This window comes from Stegodyphus dumicola, chromosome 8 (genome assembly GCF_044657685.1).
Source record: "Stegodyphus dumicola isolate Sdum_Otavi_A_Nest chromosome 8, ASM4465768v1".
Lineage (NCBI taxonomy): Eukaryota > Metazoa > Arthropoda > Arachnida > Araneae > Eresidae > Stegodyphus > Stegodyphus dumicola.
In genome coordinates, this window is record NC_140775.1 from 115,032,150 (window position 1) to 115,054,051 (window position 21,902).

Below are 21,902 nucleotides of genomic sequence, written 5' to 3' on the forward strand. Positions count from 1 at the left end.
TATTAGTTTGAATTTGACTGTTCTTGTTTAATTACATCACCGTGAGCAGTAATTGACTTTGACAAGATCAAGTAAACCCTCATAGGTACATTGAGGAGAGGTTGACAACTTAGGAGATAAAGCACACAGAAACTAGCGAGAGCATTGGTTTGCACATTGAGACAAATCTCTAATTGTTAGAAAAATTGCTTAAAGAGAAGGAAATCATTTTAAACTAGCCAAAATGTTTGGGAAGGCTTCAAATTGAAATGACGGATAAATATTTTGTTGAGTTTTGTTGTTAAAAAACATGAATGTTTTGTAACTTTTTAATTATTCTAATATCCTTTAAGGATTAGTGTTATAAATTACATGTATTTTAAATTGTGAAATTTTATTAGATTTTGTTTTTAATATGGCTTTTTTAACAAATATTGTTAAAAAAATAAAATTTAGTAGTGGCCATGTAAATCCATAATGAGGTTACCTATTTACCTAATTTAATTATTTATAACTAACTGCTTACCCTTAAAAATTATCTCTACATATTAGAGCGAGTTATTGCCTTTCATTAATACTCACTGTGGTCACAAGACAAAACACAAAAATGTAGATATTCAAGTAAAACTTCTTCGTTGCATCTAGTGAGACTTAATACAAAACAACTTATCACTTCTGGTGCTTTAATGGCTCATTGGAACCTGAAAGTATATTAACTGGGTTACAAGCTCTGGAACTCTACACAAAGGTATGACACTGACTGCATCAAACTAACTTTTAGCACTTGCCAACCATGCCTACATCAGGCCTTTCAGGTTTGTTCTAATCAGCAGGTCTCTCTCTAGACAAGCAGCAGTGGTGATAACATTCAGTCTTTTGGTTATGAATGATGCTGATTATGATCTTATTTCTCATTTTATCCTATGCCATTTGACATAAAATCTACCTGCTGTTTACTAAACTTCTAGACCAGCAGTTTTCAACCTTTTGACTAACGTGTACCATCTAAACAAGAATTGAAAACCTTTAATACTACCACTACAAAATACTGCTACCACCACCACTCTTGAACAAAGCTTAGATTTCATAAATTTATGAGTGTTAGAGGAAAAAAATCAAGATGTTAGGGTTTTAATTTTTGAAATAAATAGTTAAAAATACTTCGCTTCTTTGTGTACCACCTATTTTTTTCTTGCGTACCACCAGTTGAGAACCTCTGCACTAGACTGACCAAGTATGTGACAAAATGAGACATAAAAAAAAAAAAAAAAAAAAATCAACATAAAGCTAACTATGATTAAAATGTAAGTGTCACTTATCTTCTTTCAAATATGTCCAACCTGTTAGAAGTGTAAAATATTTAATGCTACTTGATAAACTGCATGAAGTTTATTTTATTCTCAAACTTATTAAGGACCATCAGCAGCCGAGCGGTAAAGTTGCTGAACACTGGTGGTTCGGTCCGAGGTTCGAATCCCATGAACGGGCTGGCTGCATGGCCGTTTTTGTGGTTTTCCCCATGTGTAACGTGTATACGAGCCAGTTTCCCTTAGAAAGTCCTCCACGAAGGCATCCTTCCCCTTAGGCAGATAGCCCTAGTGTGCTTTGCCTTAATTAAATAAACAAACCAACTTATTAAAAATTATGTTAATTAATTCATGTTTAGTAATAATGCATACTACTTAGGGATCTATTTTGTTTTTAGGATGGTATTACAAAACTGAAATTCAGGCATAGAATAATATTTTTAATTGAATTTATTCAGTTCCCATTTGCTCATAGGTCCTTAATTTTTTTCATTAATGATCCTTAAAAGTACTTAATTTCCGCGTGCAGAAATGTGTATGAACCTTGAATCACGAAATGTAAGAAGCCTCATACCATTGCAGAACTTATTCTATCAACTGCCATAGATATGGTGAACATTATGGTCGGTGAATCTGCTGGGAAACTCTTTTTAAAATGTCTGTGAAATAACACAGTTAGTCAGAGAATACAGCATTTGCAGAGGATATCAATGATAAATTAATTGAAAAAAATTAAAGGAGTGAAATTTGGATTGACACTAGATAAGGCTCCGGATAATAATAAGGATGCTCAGTTGATATACTATGTATGGTAATAATGTTAAAGTTCTGTATTGTAAAAATGTCACTGCAGGAGCAAAAGCTCAGGGCATATTCAAGACTCTTTATACATTCATAGCCGAATATAATTTAAATTGACCTAAGTGCTTTGGTGTCTGTACGAGCTCGCTTCATGGTGTGGCTGCTATGGAGTATTAGAGACACTTATTCGAAGCAAATCATCAAATGCACTGTAGAATCACTGCATTATTCATAGAGAAGTGCTTGTGTCAGAGCATCCGAGTCCTGCAGAGAATCAGGTGTGGTAAATTTTATAAAATCTCATTCAGTGAAGCAAGATTTTTTAAAAACTGTGTGAAGATATGGGAACTGAACACTTGTCTTTGTTATACTGTAGCAGTATATCATCGGTACATGATGGCTGTCATGTGGTAATGTTTTATCACGTACCTTTCAACTGTTGCCGATTTTTCAACAAAACTGTCATATTTATGCGACATTTTTTAAAAGATGAATTCAATCAATCTCTCTGCAAGAAAAACCTTGCACCTTTTGAAGGCAACAGAAAAAATATCAACTTGTATAAAAAAAACTCCAAGTGTGGAGAAGAAAATTGAAGGAAGATGGAGGGAAAGATAGTTTTTCAATATTGCAGGAATATTTGATGTCAAATTAACTTCATCTTTCTGGTTTGATAAATATTTTTAAAATGAAAATTTGAATAGGTTTGCATTGATTCAAAATCCATTTAACATTAGTGCTCCATTTGAATTTACTTTTGTGGAAGAAGAGAATCTTATCGAGTTATCTTGCGAACAACAGTTTATAAACACGATTTGGCAGCATGGAATTGACAGACTTTCGAATTTCAATAAAAGATGAATATCCCCTTCTAAGTGATAAGGCTCATCAGATTTTTATTCCATTTTTGACATTCTATTTGTGAAGCTGGGATTTCTTTGGTTGTAACAAAAAGCAAATATAGACCAAAAATCAATATGGAAAAGGAAATGGGTTGGCCATGTCCAGTGTAATTCTGCTATTTGAGAAAATGTGTAGTGATTAAAAGGTTCATTCATTACATTAATTATTTATTTAATGTTAATTAAGTGAAAAAAAGTGGTAAAGGATGAAGCAAGGCCTGCTAGACTGAACGAAATTCTGGTTTCCAGTTTTCAGTGGCTTTTGCAAAATTCATCACTAGGTGGCACTCGCATTCTGCTACACTTTTTCTATACGTTCTTTATTTGTAATGTGGGTCGTTATTAACAAAAATTGTATTTTATTAAAATGTGCCACTGTAACTAATAGTAACATAGGATGGTATATTGCTGCGTACTATGTTGCAAAGTTTTCTTCTTTTTAAAAAAATTTTATGATTGTATTTAAATAATTATTCACAACATATAACTGTTGGATGGATAGCATTTCTATCAGTTTCATGGAATACAAATACAAGGGTTGGGGCAAAAGTCATGGCAACTATTTTTTTCTTGTAGATATGTGAACGGATCACAAAACGTATATGTGTCGTGTGGAAGTTCTGCAGGCATAGTGTGTATGCAGAACAACAGATTACTCTGTGGTAGCAAGGGCTCTGAAATCAGTCATTTGTTGAGTGTCATGCGAGATGGAAGTAACCCGTGTTGAGCAGCGCGCTTACATCAAAATAGCCGTTCTCCGAGGGAGAAATGTGATGGAATGTCACGGTGAATTAGTAGAAGCCCTTGGGAATAATGCCCTACCATATTGTACAGTAGCACGGTGGATAGGAGAGTTTCAGCAAGGACGTGTGTCAACCAGTGATGAGCAATGTTCGGGACGACCGGTGAGTGTGTGGACCGACTTGGCACGTGCCGTCATCGAGCACCTCATGGATGAAGGCAGACGATGGTCGTTACTGGAGTTAGAGAGAACAAGGGGCATCGAGAAATGCACCGTCCACAGGATATTCCGTAATGAGCTACAGCTACGCAAAATCGCTTCGCAGTGGGTACCGAATGTACTGACGGAAGTTTAAAGGTAGGTGCGCTATGCAATATGCTCCGACCACTTTGCACGCTGGCAACAGGACGGCGATCAATTCTTGTCACCAATAATCGCCATCGATGAACTTTGGGCCAGGGCATACGAACCAGAACTGAAACGTCAGTCCGCGGAGTGGCGACATCCTGGATCACCTAGGCAGCAGAAAGTCCGTCAGAATCCTTTCCCAGTCAAATTGATGGTGATCGTCACGTATAATGTCAAGGGTGTCATTGTTTGCCACTTTGTTCTTCATGGCAGAACAGTGACTGCACAGTACTACAGGGACTTCCTGGTGCGACAGGTGGCGTTCGGGATAGACATCCAGATCTTGTGGACAGTGCAATAATTCTGCACGACAATGCAAGACCACATAAAGCAGAGTGTGTATGGCAGTTACTCCAATGTTGGGGATGGGAAGAATTGGAGCACCCACTGTATTCTCCTGACCTTTCGCCCTGTGACTGTGATCTCATTCCCAAGATTAAGGAATCAATACATGGTAGGTGGTTTGCAACACGAGAGGACATTGCTAATGCTGTGTGCCAACAGATAATTCGATTCACACATAGTGCAGCAAGTGCTGAGGCTGATGGTATTCAGCGCCTCCAACATCGTTGGTAGCGCATGGTGACAGTAGCAGGGGACTACATTGAGGGTCTTTAGGCCCAGGTTTGTCATGTCAACTTTATGTGTATTGTGTTATCATTCTTTTGCACGGTGAAAGCCATATTGCCCTGTATACTACCGTAATAAATTCGTGTGTTACGATATTTCAGTGCTATTCATTGTCCACACATGTAGTTAAGACCTTGTCCTTTCATCTGTATATGTCACATTTTCCAACCGGACTGATATCTTCAAAAAAAAAAAATAGTTGCCATGACTTCTGCCCCAGCCTATTTATATAACACAAAATTTCTTAAACAAAAGCCATCATCACATAAAATTTTAAAGCTTTAAAACTCTTTTGATATGTTTCTTTCCCTCAGCTTTTGTATATAAACAAGCCTCTTAATACGTGTGTGTACGTGTGTTCAACTTCATGTCATTTTTTCGTCTTCATGAAATAAAAATATCATAATTTTTTAATCATACTGGAGATAGTCTCTGTTTTCTGCATGAATGATATTTTAACCGCACATATATATAAATGCAATTAAAATTTAAGAATGCATCCACGTATATATTTTATAAAAAATGCTAATTGCGTTAGCTTTTTTACGAAATGTATTACCTTTTAGCTTTCGTATTTGTTATCTTTGATCCAGAAACATTTGAATGCTGTCTATACTAGCTTCAAAATTTTAAAGTGCATTTCTCATTTTAATTAGTGTGATGTATCAATATGCTGTGCATGAATTTGTTTCTCTGGTTGAGTGTTTTGTGGTTACGATAGAGATTCATGTCGAATCCATATATATATATATGTAATTAATAGAGGTAATACGTTTTGTTTTAGAGAATATGGCTTTATTTTTTAAAATATGCTGTCAATGATATTGAAATACTTGGTATTCAACACTAGCAGTCTCAAAATTTTATATTCCCTCCATCCCAAACTAGTTGCTACACTTAGGTCGAAAGTTTTGTCCCAAATTAGTTGCTATATTTCAAGTAGGTGGAGTCATAAATAACTTTCGATGAAGTTTAGTAGATTGACATCGGTGAAATTATATAATGTACTACCAGGAATGTAATGCTGCATATTATGTTTTTATCATATTCTCAGTTTTTACTTTCCATAAATGTAGCACTTATTTTGAGACAATTTTATTGACGCAAATTTAGAGGGTTCTCACGCTCTTAAGCCAGAACCCATTTTGTAAGGACTATACTGTTCGTATTTCAGAAAGATTGTGTTTATGTGATTAAGGCAAAGCCTCGAGGGCTTTCTGCCTAAGGTGAGGGATGCATTCGTGGAAGAATTTCTAAGGCAAACTGGCTCGTATAGACGAGACAGATATATAATTTATATTTAATTAGCCTGAAGATTTTAAGCGATTACTGATGGAAAAGTCCTTACAAACTGGGGCATGGCTTAAACGTGTGCGAAAGCTGGATTTTTTTTAACTAATTTGGTATTGATTAAGGAGGGAATGCTTGGTAAGTAAAGTTGTTGTTGACTGATAACGTAGCACGCTGAAATTTTTGGAAAATATGCAAACAAAATCATGAAGTCTTTTGTATCAATAATCAGTACTCGAATGTAGCAACTAATTTGGGATAGAGGGAGTATATGATTCATTGTGATTAATGTCATACATATTATTATTATATGCTGTAGGTGGTATTCAAATACTTAATATTCATCACTAACAGGCTTAAAACTTTATATAAGATTCATTGTGATTCATGTATGTCATTATTATATGCTGTCGGTGATATTGAAATACTTGGTATAATTTTGAATATCTGTAGTGTTGCATTTACTCTTCATAGCCCTAAATCTGCATTATTTAAAATTTTATTTTTAATATTTCCTAAAAAAGTATTTTATTTAAAAAAGAGAAAAAAAATCTTCAGTACCTAAAACCAAATCTCTTTTAGAAATACTTTTTCTCTTATGTATTAACAAATTTTAGATCATCATTTATTAATTACATATTTAATAATGGCTCCAAATTAAGTACAATTAAAAATAGCATATATTTAGATGCAAGCAGGAATTAAAATCAAGTAGCTGACAAGTAGCAATTATATGAGGGAAAAAAATGGGATAACTTGAAATTTCATGCTTTCTTTCTAAATAAAAATATTTTTATTAAAAAGAAATGTATAATTTCTGACTACTACAGATTAATCGTTTCAAAATTTTGCATATAACAAGACAATTATTTGTCTTGAGTACCATTCTGCTCACTGTTAATGTCACAAAGCGTAGCGGAATAGTAGTGCCATCTTGCGGTCAGTAGAAATTTTATGGAAGCCACCGAAAACACAAAAGAATTTTTCACACTGGCAGGCCTTGAGTATAAATTGGCCTTGAATGAAGATACATGAGTTTTATTTATATTTATCTCTTACTCATAATTAGTCATACTTTCACTTGAGGTAGGGCGCCATGGAAAAATTTTATTGAAAAAAGGCTCTGCGACTCAGAAAAGTTTGGAAGCCACTGAATTCATTAACTCGAATCTCAAGGGACTGAAAAATCAAGAGTTCATGTTAAAAAGTTTCATTAACTGGGGACTCAAATTTTAAATTTGGGGTAATTTTTCCTACACATAAACCATTTACAGTATCCTACAAATTAACTATTTACAATAAGTAATACAATATATGATGTATGCCATTGTGGGAAAACTCTGTTCTACATTAATTGCTGTACTTGAAAAAGTGCACTCACTGATAATTTTTGGGTGAAAAATTCCTGTTCCTGTATATTACGCTATCACAGATGAGAGGAAAAATGCATGGTAACTTCAGCGCCAACTGTACTTATGCCTTCTGTAAAACTGGCACTCAATTCAGATGTTGCAGCAAAATATTCTACAGTGTTCAAGGTGTATTTCCTATTGTGGGCAGAATGATAACGTCCTCCTTTTTTTTTTTTTTTTTCTTATGACATTTTTTGCACCTCAGACTCAAGTGCTTGTACATCAGATTTCTCTGGAGCACAAATGGCAACATCGTAATCTGGACTAACAAACTTTTCGAAACTAACGCCACGGTTCAAAAATTTTTGATTCATCCAGGTGAATGTAATATAATTGTCACCATTAACTCATGAACAGGATTAACATCTTTATGTCTCCAAGCTCTGCTAAAACAATTCCGTATGTGTTATGATGTCATGAATTTTGAGGGTGTGGCGAAAGCTTTTATTGCATCAAGCACACTCCAAGTTGGTGCTTCTGTCTCCTTTTCAGCAGCACAAATTATAGCTCTCACAAGTCACTTATGATAAGATTTCTTCATAATTGCACTAATGCCTTTATCCAAAGCCTGGAAATGACTTGTTGCATTTGGGGAGGGAGAGAACCTTTACTTTTAATTTCGGTTAATTTCAGATCATGTATATTATAGGCTGTATGCCTGCCCAGTATCATAAGAACATGCCTATTCTGAGCCACTATTCAACCATTACGATGAACAAGCCAATTATGAAATACTGAGATCTCGATCCAAGGTTTCTTATGGTGAAAGTAGATGTAAGGTAAAGTATTATTTGTATTGTTAAAACTCTCGAACTTACTGGTCACCCAAGGATGGTGTTTATTGCTGCCATCTGCAGTACACACAAGGACAACAATTAAATGTTTACTTTGTGCTCTATGATCACACTTGTCACATTTTATTCCAAGGATACGACTTGGGAAAAAATTTGACAAGTCCAGTTTTGTCCACACTGTAGATGTCACATGAAGGATACTTTTCTGTCATTTAATCAAATTCATACGACGAGTTGTTCACTTCTTCACATGAACTTCATTTGCTTTGTCACAAATCACTAATGATGAAATCGAATGTCTTTTTTAGAAGCGGTACAGCTGAAATCTTTTATGTGTAAATTTTTTTCTATTTCCTTTGCTTTTCACTGAATTAGTCCATTTAAAGCTACATTGGTAATGTGCAAATGATTGAACCATTCTAAAAGAAAAGTTTCAACATCTTCATACTTAGCATTACACACTTAAATTTGTTCCTGGAACTGATGCAGCAGCATTAAGAATTTTTTCATAATCTTTAAGTATTATTGATATGGTGATGTGGTGAATTTCACTATTTCATACTTTTCGGTAATTGTTTTCCTCTTCAATACACCAGTCTACTTCCTTTGAGATTTTAAATTTTTTTGTCAGATCTATGCCTTTCTTCTTCTTCTCGGTCATGAAGTACTTTCTTACTGTTTACAATTTAACATTAGTTGTCACATCCTGAAAGCAACCAGTGCAATCTACAGGTTTGTCAAATAATGTGAATAGAACTTTTGAAGAATAAAGACATGTTCATGCGTATTGAAAATTCATATTTAGTTAATCTACAGTTCAGTAGATCTATGCAGATATTTTATTGTAAATGTCGTTCATTCAAATTTTAATTGGAACTGCTGCTGCCTATATTTTGTCGAGGTTTAGGAAGAAGTCGCAGTTGTTAAACAATGATGCTCATGCTGGCAATGTTTTAAAGCAGTAGTACTTAACCTTTTTTAGTGCTGGGGCACACAAGGCAGTTTCAGAAAGCAAAGCAGGCACCACATAACATTGCCGTTCCGGGTGATATTCAGGCCATCCCTTGGCGATATTATCACATTACTAAAACGTGCCCTCATAAAGAAGATCAAAAAAATAGATCAAGATAGAAACAAAATATACATTTCGTGCACAAAGTTTTTATTACTTGCAATATAGTCATGTCTCTTTTGTTTATGATGTTGCACTTAATGCAATTTTTGACACTGAATTTCGTACACCAACATCTGTACGTTAGGTGCATACGCTGAGGTTCCCGCACACAAGCAATTGTCAAGATGCAAATCAGTGAGCCTGCTCCGGTTCTTTGACTTGATAATGTTCATTGTTGAAAACAGATATTCGCAGAGGTAGATAGACCAAAAACAAGATTTGATTGTATATGCAACACTTCTTAATAATGGAAATCTGTTCTTTTCAACAAATTTCCAGAAGTCTGCATCTGTGGCATAAACCTTGACAGAACTTTACCTTTGCTGAGCCAAAACAAACATTTCAACTTAGGTAAATTTCAAGGTTGTACTGATCAAGAAACAGGTATATTTCACTTTATTAACCCTATATTGCTGCCCTAGATTTTCACTCATGCTTACAGTAGGCAATTAAAAAATATCAGAAAGCAAACATTCATATATAGTTTTTGAACAACATATTGTTTAGTGCGATCTACATGCAGTAGTAGACGAATCTATTTCAAAAAACTATTTTGTTCTTAATACTTTAATATCATATATATTGAGATATCCTCTTTATATCTGGTTTCAGATATTATTTGTCCATGACTTCAGTTTGTTGGCACATATATTCCTGCTATATATACTCAGAAAATTAGTACAAAAACATAAACTCAGGTTAAACTTCGAAGAAAGAATTAAAAAGAAAATCTAATGATAATAATAAAGATAGAAATGGCTAAAACTTTATCCACAACTTCCGTTACATTAATGGCTACTATTAAAGCAATGGAGAATATATTGTAAAAAATATAATTTTTTTTTACTCAGTTTTACCTGTCTCTTCACTATTTGATTTATATAGTGTAGGCTTCAGTTGCATAATTAATTACAATAAAATTTTGCTAAGCAGTTAGTTAATCTTTTCCCTTCCACAGTTTGAAAAATAAGTGGAAAGGCAATGTCTTTCTGGTATGAAAGATATGAAAGGAAAGTTTTAGCCCAGAATTGTTAACTGTAACATAGACAACTTCAAACTGGTGTGGAATTTAGACAATCAAACTATGCTTGTCATATTTTGCACAGTGTATCAGATGATTCAGAGTCTTCTCTCAAGTACCAAAGTGGTGGTATTTTGGGGAGTAATATTAAAAAATATTGTGATGGTAATTTTGGAATTGAAGACAGAATATATTTTGATAAAATGGGAACGATGAAGTTGATCAGAAGCACAAAATAATGCTGATCAGAGCCTAAGAAAAGAATTTATACACTCTGTACATATTATCTAATGTAACATGTAAGACTTTTCCCCCTCCATCTGTAGCTGCAAGCATTCTTACATTAGCTTTGAAACCAAACTTATACTAGAAATAAGAAAGGTGAAGTTGATCAGAAGCACAAAATAATGCTGATCAGAGCAGAAGAAAAGAATTTATAGACTCTATACATACTATTTAATGCAGTGATACTCAACCTTTGTTGGTGCTGGGGCACACAAGACAGTTTCAGAAAGAGAAGCGGGCACCACATAACATTTCCATCATGAATGATATTCAGGCCATTACTTGGTGATATTATCACATTACTAGTTAACGCTAGCCCATAAGAAAAAACGTGCCTTCATAAAGAAGATCAAGATAGAAAAAAAAAAAAGAAAAGAAAAAAAAGTTTTTATTGCTTACAATATAGTTTTGTCTCTTCTGTTTATGGTATTTAATGCAATTTTTAACACTGAATTTCGTTCACCAACATATGTACATTAAGTGCGTACGCTGAGGTTCCCGCGCATAAGCTGTTGTCAAGGTGCAAATCAGTGAGCCTGCTTTGGTTCTTCGACTTCATAATGTTTCATGGTTGAAAATAGATGTTCGCAGAGGTAGGTAGACCCAAAATAAGATTTGATTTTATAGTGATATATGCAACACTTCTTAATAATGGAAGCCTGTTGTTTTCCACAAGTTTCTAGAAGTCTACATCTGTGGTATCTGCTTGTAGGATAATATCATTCTTCAGTTCTACTATTTTCAACTTTAGGTTTTTCACTTCTGTGGCAATAATTCTTGCAGTTGTTCTGGCGATTTAAGTTGCTTCATGATGAATGGGTTGACAAAAAAGCTTACCACTGGCTCCAAGCAACTGAAATCTTGAAATTGCTTTTCAGATTGGTCCAGAAACATCCCGAGATGGCCAGTCGCAAGGACCCAAAATTGTGGTCATTTGCCTTTTTTTTTTTTTTTTTTTTTTTTTTTTTTTTTTTTTCATATTTGGAAAATGAACCAGAGACTCTGATCTTATTTGAGACATCCATAATGTCAGTTTACTTTGAAAATTTTCACAGATCCCATTATTTGAGCCATCTCCTTGTCTTGAAGATCCGGATTTAAAATCCAGGGATATTGCCAAGGAAAGCCAGATCAAGTAGCTGCAAAGAATCACTTAGCTTTCTAACGTGTTTATTGAATTTGTCAGGGTTAGATTGTATGAACTCTTTTATCTGCTCTATTAGAGATAAAAATCTTGATAGAACTTTACCTCTGCTTAGCCATCAGACTTCTGCATGCAATATGAGGTCGACTATTTTATCTTTGGAGTCTTCCAGCAGTGCTTTAAAAAGCCGGTGTTGAAAAGGAGCCGTATAAATAGAATTGATAATTGATGTGACAACATTTATGACGTGTTTAAATGGAAGTATTTTTGTGCACAACGCTTCGTAGTGAATGATGCAGTGATAAGACATGAAATTTGGAAAACACTCGTCTTTTTTTAACAAAGCCCTTTTTTCTTCCTGTCATGGCAGGTGCTCCGTAATTGCAAATAGCTTTTTAAGCGGCAAGCCAATTTCTGTCGCTAATGTATGTATTTATGCAGTAAAAATTAATGATTTGATTAACAGACGCTGAAAAAAGTGTACCAGTTTTGAACTGATAGCTTTCAATCCATTTTTATATGCATGTAAAATCTTTGAGCCAGCAGGCACATAGCAGATTTTGTGCAAAAAGTATGAAGTGTATTTAGGAGGAAATATATATATATATGTGTGTGTGTGTGTGTGTGTGTGTGTATGGTTACAAATTTAAATGCAGGTTAATTTAGAATTTTAAGCAGTATGAGTGTAATATTAGTAGTAGATGTAAAAGACTTGGTTCGCCAAATTTTATGAACTGAATTTAGCAGAAAATTGTGTTCTCTACAGTTTTAGTGTATGTATGATATTGAAATCAATTATTACATGCATTTTAAAGTAAAAGATGAAGTATTCAGGACAGTATTTTAAAGTATCTTTTTCATGTAGGCATGGAAAGTACACTGCTGGCCATCAAAATTGCAACAACTTATAGGAAAGCAAATACAAAAAAGATATTTATTGCACATAAATAGTAAGTCATGAAAACAAAATGATTAAATTTATAAGCATTTTGAAGGTTTACAGGGGTGAGAAATTAGTAGAAACAGCTGCCACCCATGGCAGCTAAAATGACCCTTGCCCCAGTAGGCATGGAATCAAACTGGGATTGGATGACAGAAATGAGCAACTCATTCCATGCTGCTTCAAGTCTATGCCACACTTCATCAACCATATTAGCTGGAGAAGGGTGGCAGGCCAATCTCTCAGCAACCCATGACCATATGTTTTCAGTGGGTTACAGATCTGGAGAGTGTGTAGGCGAGGGCAGCAATCAAAACACGATGTGCAACATGTGATCTTGCATTATCTTGTTGAAACATGCTGTTTGGGGGCCTGAAAGATTGAGCACAACCACTGGACGTAAGATGTCAGAAATGTACCCATTTGCTTTCAAATTACTGTTGATTCAAACTAGATATGTGCTTGTTGTGTGCCCAATGGCTGCCCAAACCATTGCACAAGGTGCAGGGCCTCTATGCCAATATCGAATGCAAGCAGACAATTTGCAATCTCCTCGGACACTCCAGACACGTATACGGCCTTCAAAATACTGCACGTAGAACCAGGACTTCTTTGAAAAGGTGACATTTTGCCACCCCCGTACCCAGCTTTGTCGTTTGGTGAACTAGAGTCACCGTCTCTTTTTATGCTGCATTGTCAAGGGAAGCTGAAGTAATGGTCACCCTGCTGTTAGTCCACGCTGCTGCAAGCGTTGACACACCTTAAAAACTGATGTTGGGCATTCTGCAAACATGCCCCATTTCCTGATGGTCTATGATGTGGTCGTATGGCTTTGCAGGGCTGACCTCACAATATGTCTGTCTTCTCAAGCGTTAGTCACGGGAGGGCTTTGCCGATCCTGCATGCCGTTCAGTATGACCCTCAGCAACTTGTTGATTCCATATTCGCATGACAGTGGTTGGATGTTGATCAGTGTGACCGGTGATATCACGGAACGATAATCTGCACTTTCGATAGGCAACAGTTCTGCCTGTATCGAATTTCAAAACTTGCTGATAAGCATTTCTTCTTTTTATTCGAGGCATACCGTGATATTCTATTTTGGTCAAAATCCAACCTTACAAAGCACTTTCCAAATGAGAAATCCACTACACAGCTTTTCTTTTGTGCAGTGCTTCAGATGTCTTTTCTACATTCTGTGTCATCTAAATGCATTGAAATATTAATCATTTGCATATCCCAACTGTGATTTTGATGGTCATCAGATCATTCCTTCCTGATGTTTCAATTTTAATGGCCAACAGTGTATTTAGATAGAATCTGAACAATTGTGAGTATTTAGTTGAGACTTCTGAAAACTACAAGAAATATCTCTTCTGATAGTATTTTGTTACAATTTTCTTTTCACCTGGGGTAAACATTTGCTTAAATTTCATATAGAGGTCATAATTTTCTTTACAAGAATTTTTTTTTTTTTAATAAAAAATACATTCTGATAAATTAGACATGTTTTCTGATCTCTAAAAACTTGCTTGTGCCTCAGAGTTATATGATAATTTCTACAAAATATTTCATTTCAAATGCAAACATGTCAGCCATATTGTTCAAAAAAGCAGCCATTAATTTACCTAAAGCTACCATTGAGCTTGTACTTAAAATTTGCTGTCAGATTTAAAGATCGATTTAACGGTTAGGGTGATGTGAGTACCAAAGTAATAGATTAACAATTCATGATATCAACACCTGTATGATTTTTTTAATCTCATTTAATACTGTTGTTAACTTGAATTCCATGTTTTGTCCTCAGAAACTAGTGACGTGCATATATACAGTCAAAAATCTTTAATCCGGGCGTCCATAATCCGGTCCTCAAAGCTACAAACTTTCTTTGCATGCGATGCGCATAATACGTTTGCGCATGTGCATATGCGTTTAATGTATAACAGATGGTATAAGCTATGCTAAAATTATCTAATTATCTATTTCAGTTAATGTTGTTCCTTAATATTCTAATTGGATCTGGCTTATTATATTTTGCAGACTGTTAGAGCAATTTTATAAAAGTAAGCTTGAACTTTCGATTATGTCAAATAGAATTTCCGATTCTGGAGCTGCCAAAGAATCTACAAAGCAAAAGCATGTTTCGATGTCCATCAAACAAAAAGTGGAATTGCTCTAAAAAAGAGGGATACAGGCATATCCTTTGTTTCTCTAACCATTCCGAAATCTGTTTATCAATTTCACGCTGTTATGCGGGGGGACGTCGTGGCACGCAATGAACTGGAAGTTGATCTGTCAGCACTATCATCATCTTCAAGGCAGATGTTTTTATTTTATTTGGCTTATAATTCCTTACTAGATGTAGTACAGTCAAAAGTCGTTAATCCGGACTCGTCGGGACTTCGCCGATTCCGGATTATAGGTCATTAGTTTAAATCTGGTAAGATGGCATGCAGAAATTATAAAATTAAAAATATGAAACCATAATTTATGAAATAAAGAACAATTATGATCTAAAGGGTATCAAAATTTACAAAAAAAAAAAAAAAAAAAAGCTTAATATTTATCTGTTTACTTTACTTTCTTCGCTAGCGGAAGTGAATTATAATGACGAGGAATTTGATTTAAATCATATCAAAGACAGAGTACATCGAGATGAAATACTACATTTAGTAAGGAATTATAAGCCAAATAAAATAAATACATCTGCCCTGAAGATAAGGATAGTGCTGACAGATCAACTTCCAATTCATTCCCCCCCCCCCCGTGTCGCAGAGCAGCGTGAATTTGATAAACAAATTTCAGAATGGTTAGATAAACAGAGGATATGCCTTTATCAATTTTTTGCAGCAATTCCACTTTTTGTTTAATGGACTTCAAAACATACCTTCGCTTTGTAGATCCTTTACATATTAGTAAATATATATCGGAAATTCTATTAGACATAATCGAAAGTTCAAGCTTACTTTTATAAAATTGCTCTAACAGTCTGCAAAAAATAATAAGTCGGATCCAATTCGAAGATTAAGGAACAACGCAATCTGCAACATTATCTGAATTAGATAATTTTAGCTTAGCTTATACCGTCTGTTATACATTAAACGCGCATGCATAAACGTATTTTGGGCATGCGTAAATGCGACGCATACGCAGAAAGTTTGTAGCTTTGAGGTCCGGATTATGGGTGTCCGAATTAATGACTTTTGACTGTATTTCATCTCAATGTACTCCGTCTTTGATATGATTTAAATCAAATTCCTCGTCATTATAAATATCACGAATACACATCAAATAGTTTTCTGGTTGCAATTTTCTAATTTCGACTATGCGTAATGTATGCTTTATGCATGCGCACATTGAAAGAAATGTTTAATAAAGTAAAGAAATAAATATTAAGGTTTTTTTTTTTTTATTTTGATACTCTTTAGATCATAATTGCTCTTTATTTCATAAATTACAGTTTCATATTTTTAAGTTTATAATTTCTGCATGCCATCTTACCAGATTTAAATTGATGATCTATAATGCAGAAAAACTGATAATCCGGAATCGCCGAAGTCTTGACAAGTCCGGATTAAAGACTTTTGACTGTACTAGCTTAAAAAAATTTATATAACTAGTATTTCTATAACAGCAATAAAATATTTTTTATGTAATTTTAAACAAAGTATATTATAAAAGAAACTGAAGTCATTATCTGAAGAATATGAAGCATCATAAAGTCTAGGTAGATACTTATGAAAAGTGTTGGTAAATTAATAAATATTTATCAGTTTATGTCTGGTGTGCTTACTATGTATTATATCTTACAAATTACTACATTTTTCATTCATTGTATAACATTTGAGATACATTTTATATTATTTCAGAATGCAAGACCATCTGAACAACCACAGTTGTCCTTTCGTAATAATCTTTGAAAGACTGTTATGAAGGTGACAAAAGAAAAATATTTTCCATCTGAAAATGAATCTTTTTGCATCGCATGTAATAAGAGTCCAAATCATAAGCTGTATGCCAATTTAAGAACATGTTTTGGAAAGTTAAAAGTGTTTATTGTTATAGCTTAATAAATTGTAATGTGCAAGTCAGTGATAACTATGATCTCAGTTTGTATTTCAAAATTTGTAACATTATTGAGATTTTAAAATTTGTAACATAGCTATCTCACTTCAAACTTGTGTAAATTTATTTTAGATAGTAGCTCAACAAATGTGTTATCTTCTGTGATCTATTTGTATAGCAGCAAAAATTTAATTCAAATACTGCCTTTTAATTAGGCAAAGTGATACTTGCATATTGTCTTTTCTGTCCAAATTTTAGCCTTGAATGTTAGCATCAATCACCACATTTGGTAATTTCGCCTCTATCATTGTATAGTGACATGGATTTGCACCGGACCTGTACATTAATTTCCACGTGAGGTGGTTAAACTAAAACCATCTGGAATTTCTGCAATTAAGTCATTTATATTCTGCTTTTCCATATTTTTAAGAATAAATTTTAACATTGCAAATAAAATATTGTTGCTGTCCAAGCCACCATTGAGAATTTCTGGTAGCCATATTGGCACTAAAATCTAATTCAAAAGTTTTGCAACAACATTTTGACTGGCAGGATAATTTCTAAGTATAGAAAAAATTGCCAAAAAACTTTCATATAGAAAAATTTTAATTTTTGAGCTTAATTACTTCACTGTTTCTCTAGCTGATGTTATAATATGGTATTTTTCATAAAAAAAAAGTTATAACATTTGCTTGTAGTATTTATATTAAAAGTCTGTCAATGTTAAATGTATTTGTTCCTTTTTGTTCTGTATGTAAGTTATAGAATAGTGTATGTGTCAAATTTTTATTTATTATGCCCCTTTTGGCATTCTGTAGTTTATTTATTACATGTAGCACAATATATAAGCATGTTTGTTTATTTATTATTTAAGAAAATATTATTTTGACACTTGTGTATGTTAATGTAAATTTCAGTATTCACAGGAAAATGTAATTTATTTTTAATGAATTTAATTGTTATATAAATTTGTTTATTTTTCAAGTAACAATAACTGTATTATATATATATTCCATTTACTTTTAAGTGTAATTGTTGAAATCTTAAATATATAGATTAATGTATGAATTTCTAAATCTAATTCAAACTGTCCAAAGTGTGATTCAAATTGTCAAGATATTCAAATGTAATTTTAAGTTTTGTAACATAAAAAGCAGTGCTGTATGTCAACAATTCTTATGAGATCAAGTGTTCATGAATGAAATATTAAAATGAACTATATTTCTAAAGTTCTAAGGTATTTTATGATGTTTTAAATTGTATATCTCTATAGTATTGAGAATTAGTGTATGACTTGGTGCTTATATAAAATATTCTGCTCAACTGTTCTTAAATATTGAGTAAGTTCTAAAAAAATTGCATTTATTGTATATTATTTTTTCAAATATACATTTTTAGAAAAAAAGTCTTTGTATATTAGTGAGTTTTCGGTTTTTGTCTTTGAAAGCCGTATAAACTTAAATCAATAAATTGAACTTCATTTTCATTCTCATAGTGATTATTTTTTGTGGAAGGTCATATGATATCAAATTAGACTCATTTTTAAGTTTTAAAAAAAGAATCGACATGATCAAAATAATTTTAGGTTTTTTTTTCCTTTCATTTGTATTGTGTTATGAATACTTGAAGCACATTCCTAAGATATTTCTATCACTAACCATGATAATGAGATTTATGTATCGTCATTGCCAAATTAGCCAACAGATAAATATGTGGTACCTGTATTCCAGAAGGTGTCTGACTTATGTATAAGAAAAATTTTTAAGATTAATTTTTTGGATTGTTAAATATTTTTCATGTTTTTAGATACTTGTACTTAATTTACATATGCTTTCTGCATTTGAATGATATTGCAAAGTAGTTCACAGCAATAATTAATCTTTTATTTGTATATAATTTAAAATTTAAATTATCTTTATATGAATGAGAAAATATTTGTTAAATTCAAATTTTATATATGTACATAAAGATACTTAATAAGAGGCAAAAATTAAAAACACATTTTTTATACCTGTCCTGCACTATAGCTGCAGAATTTAAGTAAAATAAACTTTGAGCATCTAAAGTTAAAAGTAAATTGGAGTTAAAGCAAGGCAATTCCTGAACAGTATTAATAACTGCATCCTTGTATAAGGTTTAACACATTATCTAAACAATTCAGAATTTAAAAAAGGATCATAGTAATACAGACTCAAAAACTAAAAATGCAAAAGGGAAAAATGTACAAAAAATAAAAATATAAAAATTAATCTCCTTTTACTGAAACTCCAGTTCAGAACTCATCAGGGCAAAATGAATTAAAGCTTCATAAAATGCTTCGAAAGCATGTTTCGTTCTCTTGGTTCGAGATCGAAAACCGAAAAAAAAACAAGTGAATAAAAATTTAATAAATTTTTAATAATGTAAAATATTTATATTATTTTTAAATAATGCAAATTAATGTTATTACAGTGGATTCAATTCTATATACTGTGTCTTCAATTCTGTATACTTCCAGCCCATTCGCATATGCTATGTATGCATGATAGCTCCAAATATTAATTATATTGTACATATACATTCATATTTCATTCATTTTCAACTGCAATTGCTATTGTAACAAGTAATATAATTATTTCTTGTGTATTCTATGATTTGTTTTTTATCAGAATTCCGAAAAATACCAGATATAAACTATCAACATAAAATAGAAGAATAAGAAAAAGAGAAAAATAGTCAAACTATAAGATGCATTGTTAAAGTATTTTTCAAAAGAAGGGAAAAAAAACTACACGTACACATCACTAATAAATGAAGAGGAAAGGTTGAAGATTGGGCTGATGTGTGATAGAAAAGGAAGTAGGAAAAGAAGATAAAACAAATGTTAAAACATTATACAAAAGAAATGTGTCATTAAAAAAAGAAGAAAAAAGATAGTCTAATATCCTTTAGCAATATTCAAAACTATGAACAAGTAGCAAAGTACACTGTGTAAGTTAAAAACAAAAGTGGTATTAAAAATAATTAACTGTAATTTGAAATATTGAAAACATTCATATTATCATACCCATTCCTGTATGTTTATCTGCTAAGTTCTTCCTGTAAATCTTCCCTTGAAAATGAAGCACAGTGTGTAATTTTTCCCTTTTTTTATAAAATTAATTAAGTAAGGAGTGAAAATATAACTTGCAAAATATGTGAAATTCTGAATAAGTATTATTAATTCATTTTACCTAAAAATATTATTTGTCATTTTTAGCAAATAGGCTTTTTTGGGCACTTTTGACATTTAATTTTTGATACAGGAACTACAAAAATTTAAAACAATTAAATACAAAATTGCTTTATAATTATTAAAATTCTAAGTATTAAAAATGTTTGTGAAGATGACAATAAAAGTGCAGTGAATTCATTAAGAAATTAAAGTTGTTTTAAAATTTTAATTCTTTTTAAATGAAACATAGAATATCAGAAGGAACACTTTATAACTAAGCAATGCAAATGGAATCACTAATAAAAGAATATCTGTATAGTATTAGACTAGAAGTATTCATAAACAGGAATGTTGTACAGAATTTTTTTCCTTTCTTAATAAGTTAGATGATAATGGAATAAAGACTAACTGTGGCTGTGGAGAATATAGTCTGAAAAAAAAAAAAAAATCATTTATCGTTACATTTTACAACATAATGATGTCTGTAGTGTTACTGTTTTCTAATTATAGTTACAATTTTGACCTTGAGGATATTGGCAGAATTTTAAAATTAGGGTAGAATCTCACAGTTTCATATATGTTTCATTGCATTCTATGTAATTTCATTCAAATCCATTTTTAGTATGAACTAGAGTTATCTATGTAACCTATGTGTCACATTTTATGGTATTACAGTAACATTTCTGTAACTTTACTGTTATTTTCATTCTTAAGTTTAAACAGAGTAGATGATGATAATGTAACAATATATTAACAGTTTTATTTGTATAAAATAGTTTTTAAAATCTACTATGTCATAAATTCCCCACTCATGATATAACCTTTGTCTTTCCTGGAGAGTGTCTGTTCTGTAACAAATACCATTGAAAAAGGCTTCTCTTTGTAACTCTAAATTTAAATAATTCATTATTTCTTTTATTTTGTAATGTGATGAAATACCTACACTGAAATAAAAAAAAAATTGTTTATATTTACTTGTTTGGCAAATGGTATATCTAATATACACAGTGCATCAAAATATGTGGTTATAACGAACATTTATCACCAAAATAACTTTCTTAATAAAGGAAAAAATACAGGAAAGCAGTACCTTTAGTGCAGGTAATAAGCACCACCTAAGTTTTTCAAAGCCTTTGGCCCAGAACCTTGGTGGCGAATCCAAAAACGGATTAACTTCATTTTAGATGTCCTGTGCAGAATGAAAGAAGCGCCAGCAAGTTGTAGCTGCAGGAGTAACAATTTATATAAATTATTACTGAACATAAGGAAAATAAAGTAGTTGAAGAATGTTCAGTTAGTGATGCTGAGAACGGTTATTTCATGCCGCGTAGACCCGTTATGAGGAATGATAAATCCGCCATTGAAACGAGGATGGTCTTTGATGCTTCTTCAAAAAAATATCAGTTTAAATCTTTAAATGATTGTTTATGGTCAGGACCTAATTTAAACCCAAACATTTAGATATTATTATCAATTTTCGAAAACATGAAATTGCATTCTGTAAGGTTCTTTTTCTCCAAATTGGCTTAACACCAGAAGACTGAAGGTATCTGAAATTTCTGTGGTTTGATGATATGGCAGTTAACTTATTCAAAATTTTAAGATTTATGCTAGTACCATTCGGTGTTACTTCTAGCTCCTTCATTTTAACTGCTACTGTCAAATATCATATTGAGAAATATAAGAAAGGGCATTAAAAAGTTTATGAAGTGTTAGACACATCCCTGTATGTTGATGGTTTAAATTTGTAATTTCTGGTTTAAATTCTGATGAAGAGGCATACTATTTATCTTCTACTGCCGCTAAAATTCTTAA

General features: G+C 32.6%; 1 protein-coding gene across 6 annotated transcripts in view; it reads left to right on the top strand.

The window, feature by feature from the left end:
- The window catches only part of LOC118188398 (small integral membrane protein 29-like), a 90,060-nt gene extending 69,003 nt beyond the window's left edge, over window positions 1-21,057 (top strand). For all 6 annotated transcript variants that reach the window (XM_035358829.2, XM_035358830.2, XM_035358828.2 and 3 more), the window contains one exon: window positions 16,699-21,057. In XM_035358829.2, the coding sequence (XP_035214720.1) occupies window positions 16,699-16,749 (51 nt within the window). In that variant the 3' untranslated portion in view covers window positions 16,750-21,057. The remainder of the gene's footprint in view (window positions 1-16,698) is intronic.
- The last annotated feature ends 845 nt before the right edge of the window (window positions 21,058-21,902 follow it).